This window comes from Mobula hypostoma, chromosome 2 (genome assembly GCF_963921235.1).
Source record: "Mobula hypostoma chromosome 2, sMobHyp1.1, whole genome shotgun sequence".
Lineage (NCBI taxonomy): Eukaryota > Metazoa > Chordata > Chondrichthyes > Myliobatiformes > Myliobatidae > Mobula > Mobula hypostoma.
The window spans coordinates 82,880,871-82,899,872 of NC_086098.1; the positions used below are offsets into that span (position 1 = coordinate 82,880,871).

Here is a 19,002-nt window from a genome sequence, read left to right on the forward strand (position 1 = left end):
GTGCTGCAGAGGAAGTTTAGGAAATGAAAAGGCTAGCATATGAGGAACATTTGATGGCTCTGGGCCTGTACTCACTGGAATTTAGAAAAATGAGGGGGATAAGACCAAAAGCATAGGAGCAGAATTAGGCCATTTGGCCCACCAAATCTGCTCTGCCATTTCGTAATTGCTAATTTATTATCCCTTTCAACCCCATACTCCTATCTTCTTCCCATAACCTTTGACACCCTTACTAATCTTATTGAAACTTACCAAATATTGAAAGGCCTAGATAGAGTGAGCTTGCAGAGAATATTTCCAAAAGTGGGAGAATCTAGGACCAGAGGACCCAGCCCCTGAATAGAAGGTCCCTTTAGAACTCATGAGGAATAACTTCTTGAGCCAGGGGGTGGTGAATCTGTGGAATTCATTGTCACACGCGGCAGTGGGGGCCAAGTCATTGAGTATATTGAAAATGGAAGACGAAAGGTACTTAATTAGTAAGGGTGTTGAAGGTTATGTGAACAAGGGAAGAGAATGGGGTTGAGGGGGATAATAAATCAGACATAATCAGACTTGATAGACCAGACTTGATGAGTAAATTGCTTAATTTCTGCTCTGATGTCTTATGGTCTCATTCCATCCCATGCTATATTTTTTAATATAGCATTCTCATTTTGGACTTTTCCAAGGTTAATTTCTCTGATCCTGTTTCTAGCACCCCCCCCCCCCCGCCTTTAGTTCGTTTACTCATGCACTCACAGTTTGCTCTTCTGTTTCCCTCTCATATCTTGCATTTACACAGAGCACCAGAACTACTTCGGAACTGATGAAAGCTTGGGACCTGTGGCTGTCAGTATCCGGAGAGAGAAGCTAGATGAATCAAAGGAGAAAGAAGGTTTACAGTACAACTACCGGATAGCTTTCCGGACCAGTGAGGTGAGTTTGTAGTGTTGATGCTCTGTACTGTACTTTTATTTCTAAACCAGATTTCCCAAAAATTGACAAGAAAAGCTTAAAAGACTGGGCGTAAACCCTGAAATAAGAATGTAGCTGTGAAATTATTCTTGCGCCTTATTTGTCTTTTCTCATATGTTCAGCCTATATGTGCAGCTGGGATTTGCCAACATGTGAGGAAGGTAGGGAGATTTTTTTTTTACCATCTCTGAAGTGATTTGTTGGGTTACAAGCTTTCCCAGATCTAAAAAAAGTAAGCCCAGGATTTTGTCACGCAGCAACAGCAGCAATTTTCTCTGTTTTGACATACAGTATAAAAATTTTTTTTAAACAGTGCAGTGTTTTTTTGTGCTGGAAAATTCAAGCTTTGTGATAAATTGCTTTTGTACCCCAGAAATCTTTAACCGTCTCACTTTTATGTTATTCTGAAATTTCTTTCAAAATGTGCTATTTTTATTACTTTGATTGAACCTATTGCTCAATTATTATGCTGTTTTTCACCAACAGATGTTGGCTATTGCATGAGACGGTGGTAGGGGGTGTCCTTTTTGACCAGCTAGTTGGTTATTTCTAGCTGATGTTTAATGATGTTCATTTACCTTTTAGTCTGTATCAGTGTCCTGACAGGTGTTGAAAATTCTTTTCAGTTGGCTGATAGAATATCTGTTTGTGTTACCTTTGCCTTTAGAATGCTCAAAAGTCTCCAAAAACAAGATCTGATTCATGGAGACCATTATTTGCAACAAAAAAAGTTTTTAAGGACCCCTAAAGTTTCAAGTTTCCCAGGAACCACAAATCCAGGCAATACTCTCTGTCTTATACAATGCCAGCTGGATTGCAGAGATTTTCTTCAGCTGAATGCCAATCTATGTTGAGTATTATTCTTGATGTTTTAGAACTAAATCGGATAGAAAATAGCCATCTAATTCTTCAGCCAATGTTCAAATTACAGTCGGCCCTCCTTATCCGCGAGTTTCGCATGCGCGGATTCAACCAACCGTGGATCGGGAAAACCTGGAAGTTCTCCCTCCAGCACTCGTTTGAGCATTTTTTTCTTGTCCTTATTCCCTTAACACTATAGTATAACAACTATTTACATAGCATTTACATTGTATTAGGTATTATAAGTAATCTAGAGATGATTTAAAGTATACGGAGGATGTGCATAGGTTATATGTAAATACTACGCCAATTTATATAATGGACATGAGCATCCATGTTTTTTGGTATCCGCGGGGGATCCCGGAACCAATCCCCCGTGGATAAGGAGGGCCGACTATATATCCTAATCTTGAGAATGATCTCAGTGCCATGCAGTTGAGTTCCTTCTGCTGAAATTCATTACTGCAGCAAAACTTGATAGTTCAATACCCTTCAGTACTGTGGTGCTCCACCAGCAGGTTTTCCATATTATTGGATGTTATTATTACCTAGACACGGTAATATTTTGCTTTGTTTTTATGCGTTACACAGTTGTATAATAAATTTTACATTGAATCTGCTGAGTTTAAAGGGAGGGTAAATAGAGCCTGGTGATTTTTAGTTTGTTTTAGATTGAACTCCGACTCAAGTTATACCCTAACTGGCCTTGCACAGCTACAATTAAATGGTCTTTCATGATGTCCTTACTCTGTTAATTATTTAGTTTCTTCGTATATTGAGATTTGTTTAAGTTTGATTATTGATGTTTGTGATTGAGACCGTTCTGCTAATTGTTGATTGCTCATGGCTGTTTACACTATTGTCTTGTAAATTGTTGAATGCTATTGTGTTGTCTGTTATGGTATTGTCCAGTGTTTAATGCTTGGCACAAAACCACAATTAATCCTGACATTAAAGTGATGCTGATTCTGAAAATGCAACAGCTTACACTTATCCAAATTAAATTTACCAAGCTGAACAAGATCTCCTTGTAATTTATGATAACATCTGCAAACATCTGTAGCTTCCAGCCAAACACCCAGCCACAGTCTCAACACCTGCCCCAGCCATGGTCTTTACCCCGCCTCCAGCTAAGCATCTCATTCGTAATCCAGTAGCTGAACTCAAGAGTCTAGACTAATGATTGAGCCAGATACTGATCCATTAGGATCTCTGAACATTTGGACAGTGAATTATCAGAGTTTTATTGTAATTGAAAGAACTGGGTGCAGCAAGAGCACCCATCTGAGTCCTTTCTGTCTGCTTGCGTTGACCTGTCTTCCTTTACTCACGGCTACCATTGTGTGGGAGGTGCAGGAGTCTTCGGTACTATGCCCCCAGGTTGGGAACAGATCTTGCCCTGCAGCCATGAGGCTGCTTGACTGGCTTTGCTCATCTCAGCGCTGATCCCATCCGCGGCCTGTGGACTCACTTTGGCCGATTCTATAGGTCATGTTCTGCATATTATTTGTTTACTTTTATAAAATTATTTGCATGATTTGTTCTCTTTTCCACATCGGATGTTAGTTGGTCTTTGTTATGTGTGGTTTTTCGTGGATTCTTTTGTATTTCCTTGCTTTCCTCTTTGTGCCTGCAAGGAAGTAAATCTCAGGGTTATGTATGGTATACATACATTAATGATAAATTTTCTTTCAACTTTGAACTTTGCTCTGTCTGGCCAATAAACCCCTGCCATAATCACATTCTAAAAACTGATCAAAATTCTGAATTGTGAAGACAAGTTGTAGTATTCTACTTCTTCTCCATCCTACATTTTCTTAACCCTACACAAGATTATTTGATGAATTTGATTCCTGTAATTTCTGCTTTTCCCTTGAATCTTGAGTAGGCTTTTTTTCCTGTGGAAAGCTAAAGTTCAAAGCAGAATCCAACTTGGGTTTGAATTTAGTGTCTGTAGTTACGACATCACCTTGTGTTGTCAACGCTATTTTTAATTGCCTTGTAACACAATTAATGTTCTGTACTAAAATGTCCTAAAGAAACCAATTGCCTTGACTTATCAATGATTGCTCCTGTGCTCAAAATATATTTAATTGACCAGAACATTTTCTATATGAATATTTACAACAAAAAATTCTATTCAGCAGTAATGTGTACTATTGGTTCCATAAATTAGTCTCTGGAGATGAGCTAAAGAAGCTTTTTCTCTAGTTTACTTTTTCTACACTCTGGTCCTTGGTTCCCTACTCCCAGTTAAATTTGTTCTTGTCAAAGTGAAGATAATAAAATTCATTCAGTATGCAATGGCACTTAGAACAAGACAAGGGAGAATTAAACCATCAAACCTGTTTGACTATAGTTGATCTTATAAGTCGTCTGTCTCCTTTATATGCCTTGATTTTCCTTTTGCGCAAAATCTATCAGCTTCAGCCTTGAATACACTCAATAGCAACCATGCCAGGTTTCTGGGATATTAATTTCCAAAGATTTATAAACCTCTGAAATACCATATTATATCAGAATAAGAGGTCCTAAATATTCAACCTCTTAATCTAAGGTAGCCTGTCAGTTCTTGCTATTAGAATCAGATTTATTATATCTAATATATTTTGTGCAATTTGTTGTTTTGCGGCAGTACATAAAAATTAAAATAAGTTACAATAAGAAATGTAAACAAAATAAATGGGTAGTACAAAAAGGGAGGTAGTGTTCGTGGGTTCATGGTCCATTTGGAAATCTGATGGTAGAGGTGAAGAAGCTGTTCCTGAAACGTTAAATGCAAGTCTTCAGGCTCTTTACCTCCTCTTTAGCGTTAGCAATAAAAAGACGGCATGTCCTGGATAGTGAGGGTCCTGAATGATGGATGCTGCCTTTTTGAAACACCACCTTTTGAAGATGTCCATGAAGAACTAGCCCCTCAGCATCTACTCTGTCATAATGTTGTATGTCAAAGATAGGGCACCTCTTGCTCTTAAACTCCAGTGAGTGTATGTCAATCTTCTATTAATCTTTCATAGGCCAACCCAATCATCCAAAGGACCAACCAAGTGAATGTGCACTTGCAAAGGATTATATCCTTTCTTGGCTCTGGAGATCAAAATTGTACACAATATTCCAGGCGTGATCTCTCAGTGACCTTTGTTATTGTAACAAAAGATCAGATTTTTACCCTTCAAATGTTTTTTCTTGAACACTCCTGTTGTACCCTAAAATTAATTAAATGTTTTTCCCCCTCACACTAGGGTGTTATACGCTTGTAGTTACTAAAGCAACCTTCCAAACATTTAACTTGCTTTGTCCACAAGATTATTTCCATTGAAGATCACAGTCTCAGTTGGTCCTCACATTGCAGGAATACAATTCTTGATGTGTGCCTGAAGTTTGTCATGTAATGGGGAATGCATCAGTAGCTGTATGTAGATATTTTGTTAATGTTAATGGAGATGTGATAGTACTGGCCTCTGAGTTAAATTGACTTTAAAACATAAGAAAAAATTAGTCTGTTTTATTGATTTAAGATTGAGTGTTTAGACCCTTCGGTTAAATTTTCATTGTGGAGATAATTTAGACTGAAAAGTTGCAATTTTGCAAAGTCGTTGGTCAGATTGAATTGTCAAAATTGTAAATAAGGATTTTTATTTGTTTTACTTGCTTTTGTTTCATGAACATATTTTTGTAACTTTTCTGTGCAGACGTTATTTTAATGCTGTAAATTTGACATTTTAGAGATTACAAACATGGTGTTCTATTAGCCATTTTAAGAGTTTGCTAATCTATCAATGTGATGCTGAGACTTTATAAAGCACTGATGAGGCCTCACCTTGAGAATTGTGAACAGTTTTGGGCCCCTCATCTTAGAAAAGATGTGCTAGCATTGGAGAGGATCCAGAGGAGGTTTGCAAGGATGATTCCAATAATGAAAGTGTTATCATAAACAAGGAATGTTTGATGGCTCTGGGTCTGTACTCGCTGAAATTCAGAAGGATGAGGGGAGATCTAATTGAAACCTTTCAAATGTTGAAAGGTCTAGACAGAGTAGATGTGGAAAGGAGGTATCCCATGGTGAGAGAGTCCAGGACAACAGGGCACAGCCTCAGGGTAGAGGGGCGCCGTTTCAAAACAGAGATGCAGAGAAATTTCTTTAGCCAAAAGGTGGTGAATTTGGAATTTGTTGTCACATGCAGCTGTGGAGGCTAGTTTGTTGGGTGTATTTAAGGCAGAGATTGATAGGTTTTTGATTGGACATGGCATCAAAGGTTACAGGGAGAAGGCCAGGAACTGGGGTTGAGGAGGAGATGAAAAAAAAAGGATCAGCCATGATTGAATGGCAGAGCAGACTCAATGGGCTAGATGGCCTAATTCTGCTCTTATGTCTTATGATCTTATGGTCTAATCTAGGTGAAATTTAACCTTCATTTTAAGACCATAAGATCATAAGAAAGAGGTCAGAATTAGGTGATTTGGCCCAATGAGTCTGCTCTGTCATTTCATCATGGCTGCCCCAAACTTCTGCCTTCTTTCCATCTCCCTATGTACCCTGACTAGTCAAGAATCTATCAACCTCTGCCTTAAATATACTTACAGACTTGGCCTCTGCAGTTGCCTGTGGTGAAGAATCCCACAGATTCACCACTCTCTGGCTCAAGAAATTCTTACTCATCTCCGTTCCAAAAGGACATCCCTCTATTCTGAGGCTGTCTCCTCTGGCCGTAGACTCTCCACCATAGGAAATAACCTCTCCACATCCAATCTGTCAAGGCCTTTCAACATTCGATAGGTTTCAATGAGGTCACCCCTTATTCTTCTGAAATCCAGTGAATACAGGTCCAGAGCCATCAAACACTCTTAATATGACAAGCCATTCAATCCTGGAATAATTTTCGTGAACTTCCTTTGAACCCTCTCCAGTTTCAGCACATCCTTTCTAAGAGAAGGGGCCCAAAGTTACTCACAATACTCTTGAGTGAGGTCTCACCAGTGCTTTATAAAGTCTCAGTGTTACTTCCTTGCTTTTATATTCTTGGCCTCTTGAAATGAATGCTAACATTGCATTTGCCTTCCTCACCACAGCCTCTACCTGCAAATTAACCTTCAGGGAATCCTGTACGAGGACTCCCAAGTCCCTTTGCACTTCAGTTTTTTGTATTTTCTCGCTATTTAGAAAATAGTCAACCCTTTGATTTCTTCTACCAAAGCACATGACCAAACACTTTCTGACACTATATTCCATCTGCCATTTCTTTGCCCATTCTTCTAATCTGTCTAAGTCCTTATGTATCCTCTATTTCCTCAAAGCTACCTGCCCCTCCACCCATCTTCATATAATCTGCAAACTTTGGCATCATGCTGATCATTGACATATAATGTAAGAAGAATCTGTCCCAACACAGGCCCCTGTGGAACAACATCAGTCACCATCAGCCAGCCAGGAAAGGCACCTTTTATTCCCACTCTTTGCCTCCTGCCAATCAGCCACTGCTTTACCTATGCTAGAATGTTTCCTGTGATATCATAAGTACATAGCCTTCTGTGTGACACCTTGTCAAAGGCCTCGTGAAAATCCAAGTACACAACATCAACCAATTCTCCTTCGTCTTCCCTGCTTGTTATTTCTTCAAAGAATTCCAACAGATTTGTCAGACAGGATTTTCCCTCGAGGAAACCATGCTGACTATGGCCTATTATATGTCTCCAAGTACCCCGAAACCTCATCCTTAATAATAGACTCCAACATCTTCCCATCCACTGAGGTCAGACTAACTGGCCTATAGAGTCCTTTCTTTTGCCTCTCTCCCTTCTTGAAGAGGGAGTGACATTTTCAATTTTCCAGTCTTTCGGAACCATTCCAGAATCTAGTGATTCTTGAATGATCATTACTAATGCTTCCATGATCTCTTCAGCCACCTGTTCAGACCCTGGGATATACTCCATCTGGTTCAGGTAACTTATCTACCTTCAGGCCTTTCGGTATCCCAAGAACCCACCACCATACTGCTAATGTCTTCCGCAGTTAAGACTGATGCAAAATACTTATTCAGTTCGTCCGCCATTTCGTTGTCCCCATTACTACCTCTCCAGCTGTCCAATATCCACACTTCCCTCTCTTTTACACTTTATGTATCTGAAGAAACTTTTGGTACCCCTTTGATATTACTGGCTAGCTTACTTTTGTATTACATCTTTATGTTCTAAGTAATTTTTTTGGTTGTCTTCTGTTGGTTTTTAAAAGCTCTAACTTCCCTCTAATTTTTGCTCTATTATATGCCATTCTTTGGCTTTTATGTTGGCTTTGACTTCTCTTATTAGACACAGTTGTCTCATTTTCCTTCCGAATATTTCTTCCTCTTTGGGGTGTATATATCCTGTCCTTTCCAAATTGCTTCCAGAAATGCCAGTTATTGCTGCTCTGCTGTCATACTTGCCAACTCCTCTCTCATGCCTCTGTAATTCTCTTTACTCCATAGTAATACTGATATATCTGACTTCAGCATCTCCTCAAATTTCAGAGTGAATTTGATCCTATTACGATCTCTTGTTCCTAAGGGTTCTTTTATCTTAAGCTCTCTAATCAATTCTGGTTCATTGCACAACACTCAGTCCAGAATAGCTGATTCTCTAGTGGGCTCAACCGTGAGCTGCTCTGAAAAGCCATCTCGTAGGCATTCTAGAAATTCCCCCCTCCTCTAATCCAGCACCAACCTGATTTTCCCTTTCTACCTGCATATTGAAGTGCCCCATGATTATTGTAACATTACACTTTGGGCGTGCAGTTTCTATCTCCTATTGTAATTTGTAGGCCACATCCTTACTACTGTTTGGGGGTCATCCTGTTGACTGCAATTTGCCCTATCAACAGCCTCTCCTCACTACACATTTCTTCTGTTTGTAAACCAGTTACCTCATCTTCAGACACTATTATCCACCTTTCCTTTGATACTTCTTGCTTTGAAATATATGCTGCTCACAACATTAGTTGCACCATGCTCAACCTTTTGATTGTTTGAGGTCTTAACAACTTCTCTACTAACTGCTATGGCACTCTGGTTCCCATCCCCCTGCAACTCTAGTTTAAACCCCACCGTGCTCATGAACAAACCTTCCCGCAGGTTCCTCAAGTTCAGGTGCAAGCTGTCCCTTCTGTTCCACCTTCTCTGGAAGAGAACTCAATGATCCAAAAATCTTATTCCCACCCCCCCCCCACACCAACACCTTAACCACGTATTAAATTATATAATCTTCCTAGTTCTGACCTCACTAGCATGTGACATAGGTAGCAATCCTAAGATCATAAGCCTGGAGTTCTTGCCCTTTAACCTAGCACCTTATGTCCTGAACTCCCATTGCAGAACCTTGTCACTTGTCCTACCCTTATCATTGGTACTTATATGGACTAAGACTGTTCACCCTTCAATTTAATGCTAAGGACTCTATCTGAGATTTCCCGGACTCTGGCATCTGAGAGGCAACATACCATCCGGGAATCTCGTTCTTGCCCACAGAGCCTCCTGTCAGTTTCCCCAACTAACGAATCCCCCATTACCACAGTGTGTTCTTCTCCCCCCTTCCCTTCTGAATCACAGAGGCAGACTCAGTGCCAGAGACTCAACCACTGCAGTTTTCCTCTGCTAGGTCATCCCACACCCCCCATACCCCCATCCTGAGAGTATCTAAAGTGATATTCTGTTTTGAGGGGGATGGCCATAGGAATACTCTGCACTAGCTCCTTAACCCCTTTCCCTTTTCTGACTGTCACACAGTTACCGGTGCTCTGCACTTTGGGTGTAATTACCTCCATCACCCCTTCAGCCTCTGAATGATCCAGACTTTATCCAGTTCCAGCTTCAACTCCTTAACGTTTGTTAGAAGCTGCGGCTGGATGCACTTCCTGCAGTTGTAGTCGTCAGGGACACTGGAGGTCTCCCTGCCTTCCTACATCCCACAAGAGGAGCATTCCACTATCCTGTTTGTCATCCCCACTGTCCTAGCTGTGGAAATATAAAGAAGAAAGTGAAAAAACAAGCTTTCTTTTCCTTTGTTTTCTCCGACTGAAACCTCTCTTCTCTCAAGCCTCAAGATCACGCTCTGACTATGTCATTTTGTATTTTCATACAAAGACAAGTCTTTGGAAGGGGTCTGTATGTTTCACAAGCCAATAAGAAGAAATAGGTCAAAATATTTGAATCTCTAATTTGTATAATTTTTGTTCATCAGTGCAGCTATCAGCTCCTCGCTTAATAAATTCCTGTCAGAGCAAATAGGTTGGATCCCACTGTTTTAGCTTGAAACTTCATTAATTCACAACTGGATTTCCTTATTAATGAAAAGAAATTTGATATGATACGATGTTTAAACTGGTTTTCATACATCTGAAAATTATAATATAATTTTAAGTTCTTGTAAAACTACATTTTTAACCCTAATTTTCTGCAAATATTACTGGAATGAGATGGCGAGGATCTGTAAAGAGATGGAGTGCTTATCGAGAGTACATATAATCTTTATTGTTGTCAATAGACACAAGTTTTGTGTCATCAGTTTTTTCTTTCATTGAGCAAATGAGTGCATTGCCTCCACAGTGTTACCTTCTGTTATCAAATCCGTTTCCAACTTTTCCCCCTTCAGTTGGCTGAAGTCTCTCTTGGCATACTGGAGGTAGTAGCACCTTTGATATCTGGCTTCACTGACTGGTAGCTCCTTATATATGGAAAGTAATCCACTTTTTTCAGGGTCACATCAAAGATCTTAATTGTTAGGTGAGTGGTAGAGGTTTGATTGAGGGCTTCTGTCTTTTCAGCATAAAACCATATTTGCATGCTCTTGTTGTAAATTGATGGAGGTTGCAATGTTCTTGGCTCTGGAGTGGAGGTGTTGCAATAATCTCAGATTTTACTGGGGTTGATGAGGACAGTGGTGGTGAACTTGTGAGGACACCACTATTTCGTAAGTGGATGATCATCAGCCATCCAGGAGGACATTGTCAAAGCCAATGGGAGTGAACATTTGGGAAAGGTGGAGTTGTGGCCTTGTCCAAGGAGAGAGTTTCTGACTTACTGAAGAGTGCAGAATTAACAGAGGAAGGGAAAGGTGGCAGCAGGGGTTTGGAAAGAGGAATGGGGGCTGAGGAAGAGGTTGTGGGCAAAGGCAGTTGTATATGTGTGGGTGCATGCTTAAAGCTGGAAAGTGAAGAAGCTTTGGTTTGTGCTTACATGTCAAATCTTTGAAGCAGAGTCTGGTCAGCTTGTCTGTTGAACTTGGGCTACATGGTACCTGATGTGCAACAGCTAGCCTATATTTTAAAAGAAAATCATACATGTGTATCTTTCAATACTCAAAATGAAGTCTGGAATTTGGAAAACCTCAGCACTGACTAATGTGAAATTCCACAGGCCACAAAGCTTGGCATCTCAGTAACTCCAACTGAAGGGTAAATACTGACATTCCAACTCAGTCTAACTCAACCAACACATATGTTCTAACCATGATGCCAAAGAAAAGATTTTTTGCAACGGTAAACGAGCCTGTTCCGAGCCCCAGTGGATGCTCTTATTCCAACTTTCTACTGATCCTCTATAGTGTCTTCAGTGACAAAGTTGGGCAAGACTGAAACTCTAGAAAAGTGTGGTTGCAAAGGATGGAGTAGTCCTCCTTCCGAAATCCTTGAAACCCCTGTCTGGTCACAACTAACTGCCTGGTTTATTAGAGAGGCCAGTACAAGACTTTATGCTTTCTCAGCACTGAAGTCCACCAAAGTTAGTGTGTTATGCCCAGGAAACAGAGAATGACAAGAAATGAATCACACGCAAAGCCAAGATGTTCTTTGGCGTGAGGCATCTTTGTATCTTGTTGGGGGGAGGGAGATGGTGCAGTGGAGGAGGACCCACAGGTGTGTGAAAGTTGTGGTAAAACAAAATAAAACTCATTCCCTGCAAAACAGATGGTGGATGGAAGGAGTAGAGGTGATCCAGCAACAAGCTGATAAGCAAGGTAGTCACCAAGACCATCTACTGTCCAAAAACACAAGCACCAACCCCGTCAAGAGCCAAAAGCAATTGGGAGCTGATTTAGGATAAGAAGGCAGTTGGCACCTATATAAAGAGCTTTTGGAAGACTTCCTCAATAGTCCTAATATTTCCTTTTGTAATAGCATAACATTTTGCCAATGACATACCTTGTTTTAAAGATGTGATGTAGATGCAAGATGTGGTATTTTGATTCTTTTCAATGGTGGAGGAGTCTAGGACCAGAAGGCATAACCTCAGAATACAAGGATGTCCCTTTAGAACAGAGATGAGGAAGAATTTCTTTAGCCTGAAGATGGTGAATCTGTGGAATTTATTGCCACAGACAGCTGTGAAGGCCAAGTCATTGGATACATTTAAAGCAGATATTGATAGGTTTTCAATTAGTAAGGGTGTTTAAGATTATAGGGAGAAGGCAGGAGAATGGGGTTGACAGGGATAATAAATCAGCCATGATGAAATGGCGGAACAGACTCGATAGGCCGAGTGGCCAAATTCTGCTCCACTGTCTAATGGTCTTACGGTTTTCAGCCTTTCAGGAAATCCTCTGGATTTTGTGTAAATTAAAATTAAAATCCAAAATCAGGAATTGTCAAGTAACTTTAAAAATCTGACATTTGATCTGACTCTACGCACCGCATTCGTCCTGCCTTGTTGAATATGTTTATTTTTCTGTCTTATTTGCAACTTTCATCTTGCCTTTGCCTGTGTGCTATTAAAGATTGAACTCCCCTCTTTTAAAATTATGGGTCATTCTTAATTTCTTAGGAGGTGACAGTAAGACGGCAGTGCACTTAGACATAGTAGCTTTTACGGGGCCAACCAAAGGTAATATTGTCTTTTTAAAATGTATCTTTTACAATTGGAAGACCTTGCTGGATATTAAATCCTTAAAGTACTGCAGGTCTACCTCATCAGCAAGTTGCTTGCTGGAGGAAAAACTGAAGGAGGTGGACTTGGTGCGGATCATGTTGCTGCCTGCATCAGAGAGGTATCAGAGGAGTTGGTGTGTGAAGGCGGTGTGCAGCGAGTGTTCGTCATAGTCGCTTTGCTTGTGATTGCAAGACCCTGTTGGGCATTGTTGATAGGGAATTCTGCAAGTCTAATACCCTGGTTTATTGGTGACTGACGGGGGGTGGGGCAGCTGCGTGGCCTTGGTCGTAGCGGGGACTTGGCCTCAAGCCACTATGTCGCCTATTAACAGCCTCCCAGGAGAGTCAGAGGTGTCGGAGTCAGTGTGCTCTACCGGTGTGCCAGAGGCAGTATGGCATGGCATCCATGCTGGAGTTGGTGCTGCTCCTCGGTGTACGCTCAGCAGAAAACAAGCTGCATTATGTTTGACTGCATACAGCTGCAACGTTAGTGGACTTAGGGACTTGGACTTTATATTTTTGTGTGACTGTATTTTACTGCAACACACATAAAAGTTGCTGGTGAGCGCAGCAGGCCAGGCAGCATCTCTAGGAAGAGGTGCAGTTGACGTTTCAGGCCGAGACCCTTCGTCAGGACTAACTGAAGGAAGAGTGAGTAAGGGATTTGAAAGTTGGAGGGGGAGGGGGAGATCCAAAATGATAGGAGGGGGAGGGATGGAGCCAAGAGCTGGACAGGTGATAGGCAAAAGGGATACGAGAGGATCATGGGACAGGAGGTCCGGGAAGAAAGACAAGGCGGGGAGGGGGGGACCCAGAGGATGGGCAAGGGGTATATTCAGAGAGACAGGGGGAGAAAAAGGAGAGTGAGAGAAAGAATGTGTGTATAAAAATAAGTAACAGATGGGGTACGAGGGGGAGGTGGGGCATTAGCAGAAGTTAGAGAAGTCGATGTTCATGTCATCAGGTTGGAGGCTACCCAGACGGAATATAAGGTGTTGTTCCTCCAACCTGAGTGTGGCTTCATCTTTACAGTAGAGGAGGCCGTGGATAGACATGTCAGAATGGGAATGGAATGTGGAATTAAAATGTGTGGCCACTGGGAGATCCTGCTTTCTCTGGCGGACAGAGCGTAGATGTTCAGCAAAGCGGTCTCCCAGTCTGTGTCGGGTCTCGCCAATATATAAAAGGCCACATCGGCAGCACCGGACGCAGTATATCACCCCAGCCAACTCACAGGTGAAGTGTTGCCTCGCCTGGAAGGACTGTTTGGGGCCCTGAATGGTGGTAAGGGAGGAAGTGTAAGGGCATGTGTAGCACTTGTTCTGCTTACACGGATAAGTGCCAGGAGGGAGATCAGTGGGGAGGGATGGGGGGGACGAATGGACAAGGGAGTTGCTTAGGGAGCGATCCTTGCGGAAAGCAGAGAGAGTTGGGGAGGGAAAGATGTGCTTAGTGGTGGGATCCCGTTGGAGGTGGCGGAAGTTACGGAGAATAATATGTTGGACCCGGAGGCTGGTGGGGTGGTAGGTGAGGACCAGGGGAACCCTATTCCTAGTGGGGTGGTGGGAGGATGGAGTGAGAGCAGATGTACATGAAATGGGGGAGATGTGTTTAAGAGCAGAGTTGATAGTGGAGGAAGGGAAGCCCCTTTCTTTAAAAAAGGAAGACATCTCCCTCGTCCTAGAATGAAAAGCCTCATCCTGAGAGCAGATGCGGCGGAGACGGAGGAATTGCGAGAAGGGGATGGCGTTTTTGCAAGAGACGGGGTGAGAAGAGGAATAGTCCAGATAGCTGTGAGAGTCAGTAGGCTTATAGTAGACATCAGTGGATAAGACAGAGACAGAAAGATCTAGAAAGGGGAGGGAGGTGTCGGAAATGGACCAGGTAAACTTGAGGGTAGGGTGAAAGTTGGAGGCAAAGTTAATAAAGTCAACGAGCTCTGCATGCATGCAGGAAGCAGCGCCAATGCAGTCGTCAATGTAGAGAAGGAAAACTGGGGGACAGATACCAGAATAGGCACGGAACATAGATTGTTCCACAAAGCCAACATAAAGGCAGGCATAGCTAGGACCCGTGCGGGTGCCCATAGCTACACCTTTAGTTTGGAGGAAGTCGGAGGAGCCAAAGGAGAAATTATTAAGAGTAAGGACTTCCTCCCTTACCACCATTCAGGGCCCCAAACAGTCCTTCCAGGTGAGGCAACACTTCACCTGTGAGTCGGCTGGGGTGATATACTGCATCCGGTGCTCCCGATGTGGCCTTTTATATATTGGCGAGACCCGACGCAGACTGGGAGACCGCTTTGCTGAACATCTACGCTCTGTCCGCCAGAGAAAGCAGGATCTCCCAGTGGCCACACATTTTAATTCCACATCCCATTCCCATTCTGACATGTCTATCCACGGCCTCCTTTACTGTAAAGATAAAGCCACACTCAGGTTGGAGGAACAACACCTTATATTCCGTCTGGGTAGCCTCCAACCTGATGGCATGAACATCGACTTCTCTAACTTCCGCTAATGTCCCACCTTCCCCTCGTACCCCATCTGTTACTTATTTTTATACACACATTCTTTCTCTCACTCTCCTTTTTCTCCCTCTGTCCCCCTGAATATACCCCTTGCCCATCCTCTGGGTCCCCCCCCCCGTGTCTTTCTTCCCGGACCTCCTGTCCCATGATCCTCTCGTATCCCTTTTGCCAATCACCTGTCCAGCTCTTGGCTCCATCCCTCCCTCTCCTGTCTTCTCCTATCATTTTGGATCTCCCCCTCCCCCTCCAACTTTCAAATCCCTTACTCATTCTTCCTTCAGTTAGTCCTGACGAAGGGCCTTGGCCTGAAACGTCGACTGCATCTCTCCTAGAGATGCTGCCTGGCCTGCTGCGTTCACCAGCAACTTTTATGTGTGTTGCTTGAATTTCCAGCATCTGCAGAATTCCTGTTGTTTGTATTTTACTGCTGTCTTTTTTTGTGCCTTATGCTGTGTATGACTGTTGGTACTGTGTTTTGCACCTTGGCCCCAGAATAACACGGTTTCATTTGGCTGTATTCATGCGTATTCATGGTTTAATGACAAAATATTTACTGTTGAATGACAATTAAACTTGAACTTGTTTTAATCGTGAAAACAGGAAAATTGTCAAAGCCCATAAAGCGCATATACAACATAGTAAAGCTAAAACTGAAAGTCGTTTGTGGAAAATGATGGGGATAATCCTTGTCGATATATAATAAAGAGGGAGTTGATGAGTATCAGATGTTGTCAAACTCAAACTCCACAGTGAATGAATCATAAGGAAGAAAAATATAGAAAAAATTCTTTACTAAGAGGACAAAATATTTTCCCACAAGCAGTAGGTTTGGCAAAGACCATTTAACTGAATTGCAGATAAAAAAAATCTGGAATCGTTGATGTTCAGGGTCGTGAGTTCGATGACAGGAATTTTCCACCAGAGAAATGAGTGGGATTTATTACAGATATTTTATGGTATGTTCGGATTTGTCTGTGATTGCTTTTGCACAGAGATCAAAGCAGTGGGATTAATTTGTATTTCCTCCAGAGACCTGGGCTGTAGGATTTGTCTGGGATTACCTAGGCAGAGAGTATTGGGCAGCAGGGTGAGTTTGGGATGGCCTAGAAGAAAGCATTGGGTAGTGGAATTAGTCTGGGATTGCTTATCTTGAGGGCCAGGCTGTGAGATTAGTATAGGATTGCCGTAACAGACCTTGGGCAGTAGGATCAGTTAGCTTTTGCTTTGGCAGAGAGCATTGGATAGTGGGATCAATATCACATTGCCCTACATTGCAGTAAATAGATGTTAATGGTGTAAAATTTTAATAAAGAAGTTGCTTTTTTAAAGAAAAACCTAGGGTCTCCTGTTTAAGCCCCAGCAATGTGTCAAAAATAAGGTCATCTTTCAGGTTCATTCTGACCTCAAAGAAGACATCTAACGGAACAAATGTTTCTAATATAACCAAATCCATTGTGACCAATCCATATATTTTCATACGTTTACAGAATGTATATCATTTTATCACATGCAAATCTGAATTTGTAGAAATAATTAAATTTTGTCTTGGCTGACTGTTAACTCTGGATGACAATGCATCATTGATATAAATGTTCGGTTTGCTAAGTAGAGCCTATTTTAATACATGTACAGTTACAGAAGGATATTTTTGTTAATTTAGCTTTCTACTCTGAGAGGAGCCATTTTGGAAGATGCTGTACCATCCACTGCTCGACATGGGACTGCTCGAGGTTTGCCCATAAAGGAAGTACTGGAGTATGTGATACCCGAATTGAACATCCAGTGCCTTAGGGTGGCTTCAAGTTCTCCCAAAGTAATGGAACAGCTACTGAAACTTGATGAGCAAGGGGTAAGTTTCTTTATGCTACATATGTATTTAGTGTGTGAACATTGGATTACCTTAAATATAATAATTTATATTAAAGGAATAAATATCCCTGTTAAATGCAGGCCAGAGAAACCAACAGATTGGAACTCTATGACTGAGCACGCAACAAGCAGATGGGAACATTATCAATGTACAATTAGATAATGATAAAACAGTTGGCATGGTGGAAAAGGGAGGTGACTGCAGTAAGCTTTTGAGAATGTTTATGACTATAATCTTGTCAATTAACTGAAAATACAATACTGAACATAAGGCTGATGAGAAACACCAGAAACTTAAATAATTTCAAAGAGAAGACACTAAATCTGCTTGTAAAATAGTTTTTCTTCCATATTGCTATTAAGTGGCCTTGATTGTCTTCAGCAAAATTTTCCCCACATATGTACCAACAACATTTTGCCACAGTTTAATGGTTATATATGTTAGGGGCAATTGAAAATGATAAGGGTGGCTGCTGTGCGTGTGTGCGTGCGTGCGTGTGTATGTGTGCGCGCGCGCGCGTGCGCGTGTATTTCTGAACAGGAATTTGAAAAATAGCTAGCAACAAAACAATACCTAGAACAGAAGGAAATCATTGTTGAATGATTGCTAAAATTATTTAGTCCAAAAAAGGTTCCAGAGCGGAGTTGATATGGCAAATGGCCTAATTCTGCTCTTATTTTTTGTGGCCTTATAGTTTAAAAATAGCAGGGAAACTCAGAGAAAGCAGAAATGTTTCACAAATTTTGTACTGAAAATGTAAACTTGAAGATTGGGCAGTAGCAGCATAATTATATCACAGGTTCACATCTGCTAGGTTTTTGATTCAAACCTAGAGACAGAATTAAATTCCCAAACTGCAAATGGAGAATTTAATTTCATTTAAATAAGTAATCTGTAACATAATGCTAAAAGCCAACAGATTATAGCAGAAAGCCATATATGGTGCAGTAATAATCGTGCAGGCAGAAAATCATACTCAGTTTTGTCTACGTGTAACTGAGGGCCCAATGCAATATAGCTGACCCTTAACTGCCTTCTAAAATGACCCAGAAGACTACACTATTGTCCCACTTTTCCACATCAAAACATAATAAAAATGGGCAGACTACTGATGTTGATTTGAAAAAAAAAATAGATTAAGAAGCAACAAAAGTACATCTAAATTGGGGAACTCTGATCTTCACATACAATTGGGATTAATTCCAAAATTGGAAGACCTGCGCAAAGATGAAGGAAACAGTCATTCTCTGAGAATTGTATCTGGCATTGTTGCCTCCTATGCATGTCCTGAACCACTGGCAAGACAGACTTAATAGGGATGGTGGGACTGGGAAGAAGGGCATCTCAGCATGGACAAGCCAGTATGCTCTTCACTGTTGCTTCTATTCAAGAAACATATATTCATCTGCGAACTGATGTGCAGTTTGTTTTTTGTCAGATGTTCTTGGCCCCTGATCTTATTATTGATTTTAGTTCAGCATTCAATACTGTGATTCCCTCCAAGCTGATCACCAAACTTCGCCAGCTTGGTATCAGTTCATCCCTCTGCAATTGGACCTTGGACTTTCTGACTAACAGACCACAATCAGTTAAGTTAGACAACCTCTCCTCCTCCACTCTCACCCTGAACACCGGCGTGCCTCAAGGCTGTGTGCTGAACCCTCTGCTGTACTCCCTTTTCACCTGTGACTGCATTCCTGTACACAGTTCTAACTCCATAATTAAGTTCGCAGATGACACAACGGTGGTTGGCCTGATCAGAGGGGATGATGAGACGGCCTACAGGGACGAGGTCCAGCACCTGATCGCGTGGTATGCCAACAACAACCTGGCCCTTAACATCCAGAAGACCAAGGAGATCATTGTGGACTTCAGGCATGCTAGGAGCCACAC

General features: G+C 41.6%; 1 protein-coding gene across 3 annotated transcripts in view; it reads left to right on the forward strand.

Moving 5' to 3' along the window:
* LOC134341524 (signal-induced proliferation-associated 1-like protein 2) overlaps positions 1-19,002 on the forward strand; it is a 521,779-nt gene that overhangs the window by 181,206 nt on the left and 321,571 nt on the right. For all 3 annotated transcript variants that reach the window (XM_063039398.1, XM_063039402.1, XM_063039409.1), the window contains exons 4-5: positions 785-918; positions 16,900-17,088. In XM_063039398.1, coding sequence (XP_062895468.1) covers positions 785-918; positions 16,900-17,088 — 323 coding nt within the window. The remainder of the gene's footprint in view (positions 1-784; positions 919-16,899; positions 17,089-19,002) is intronic.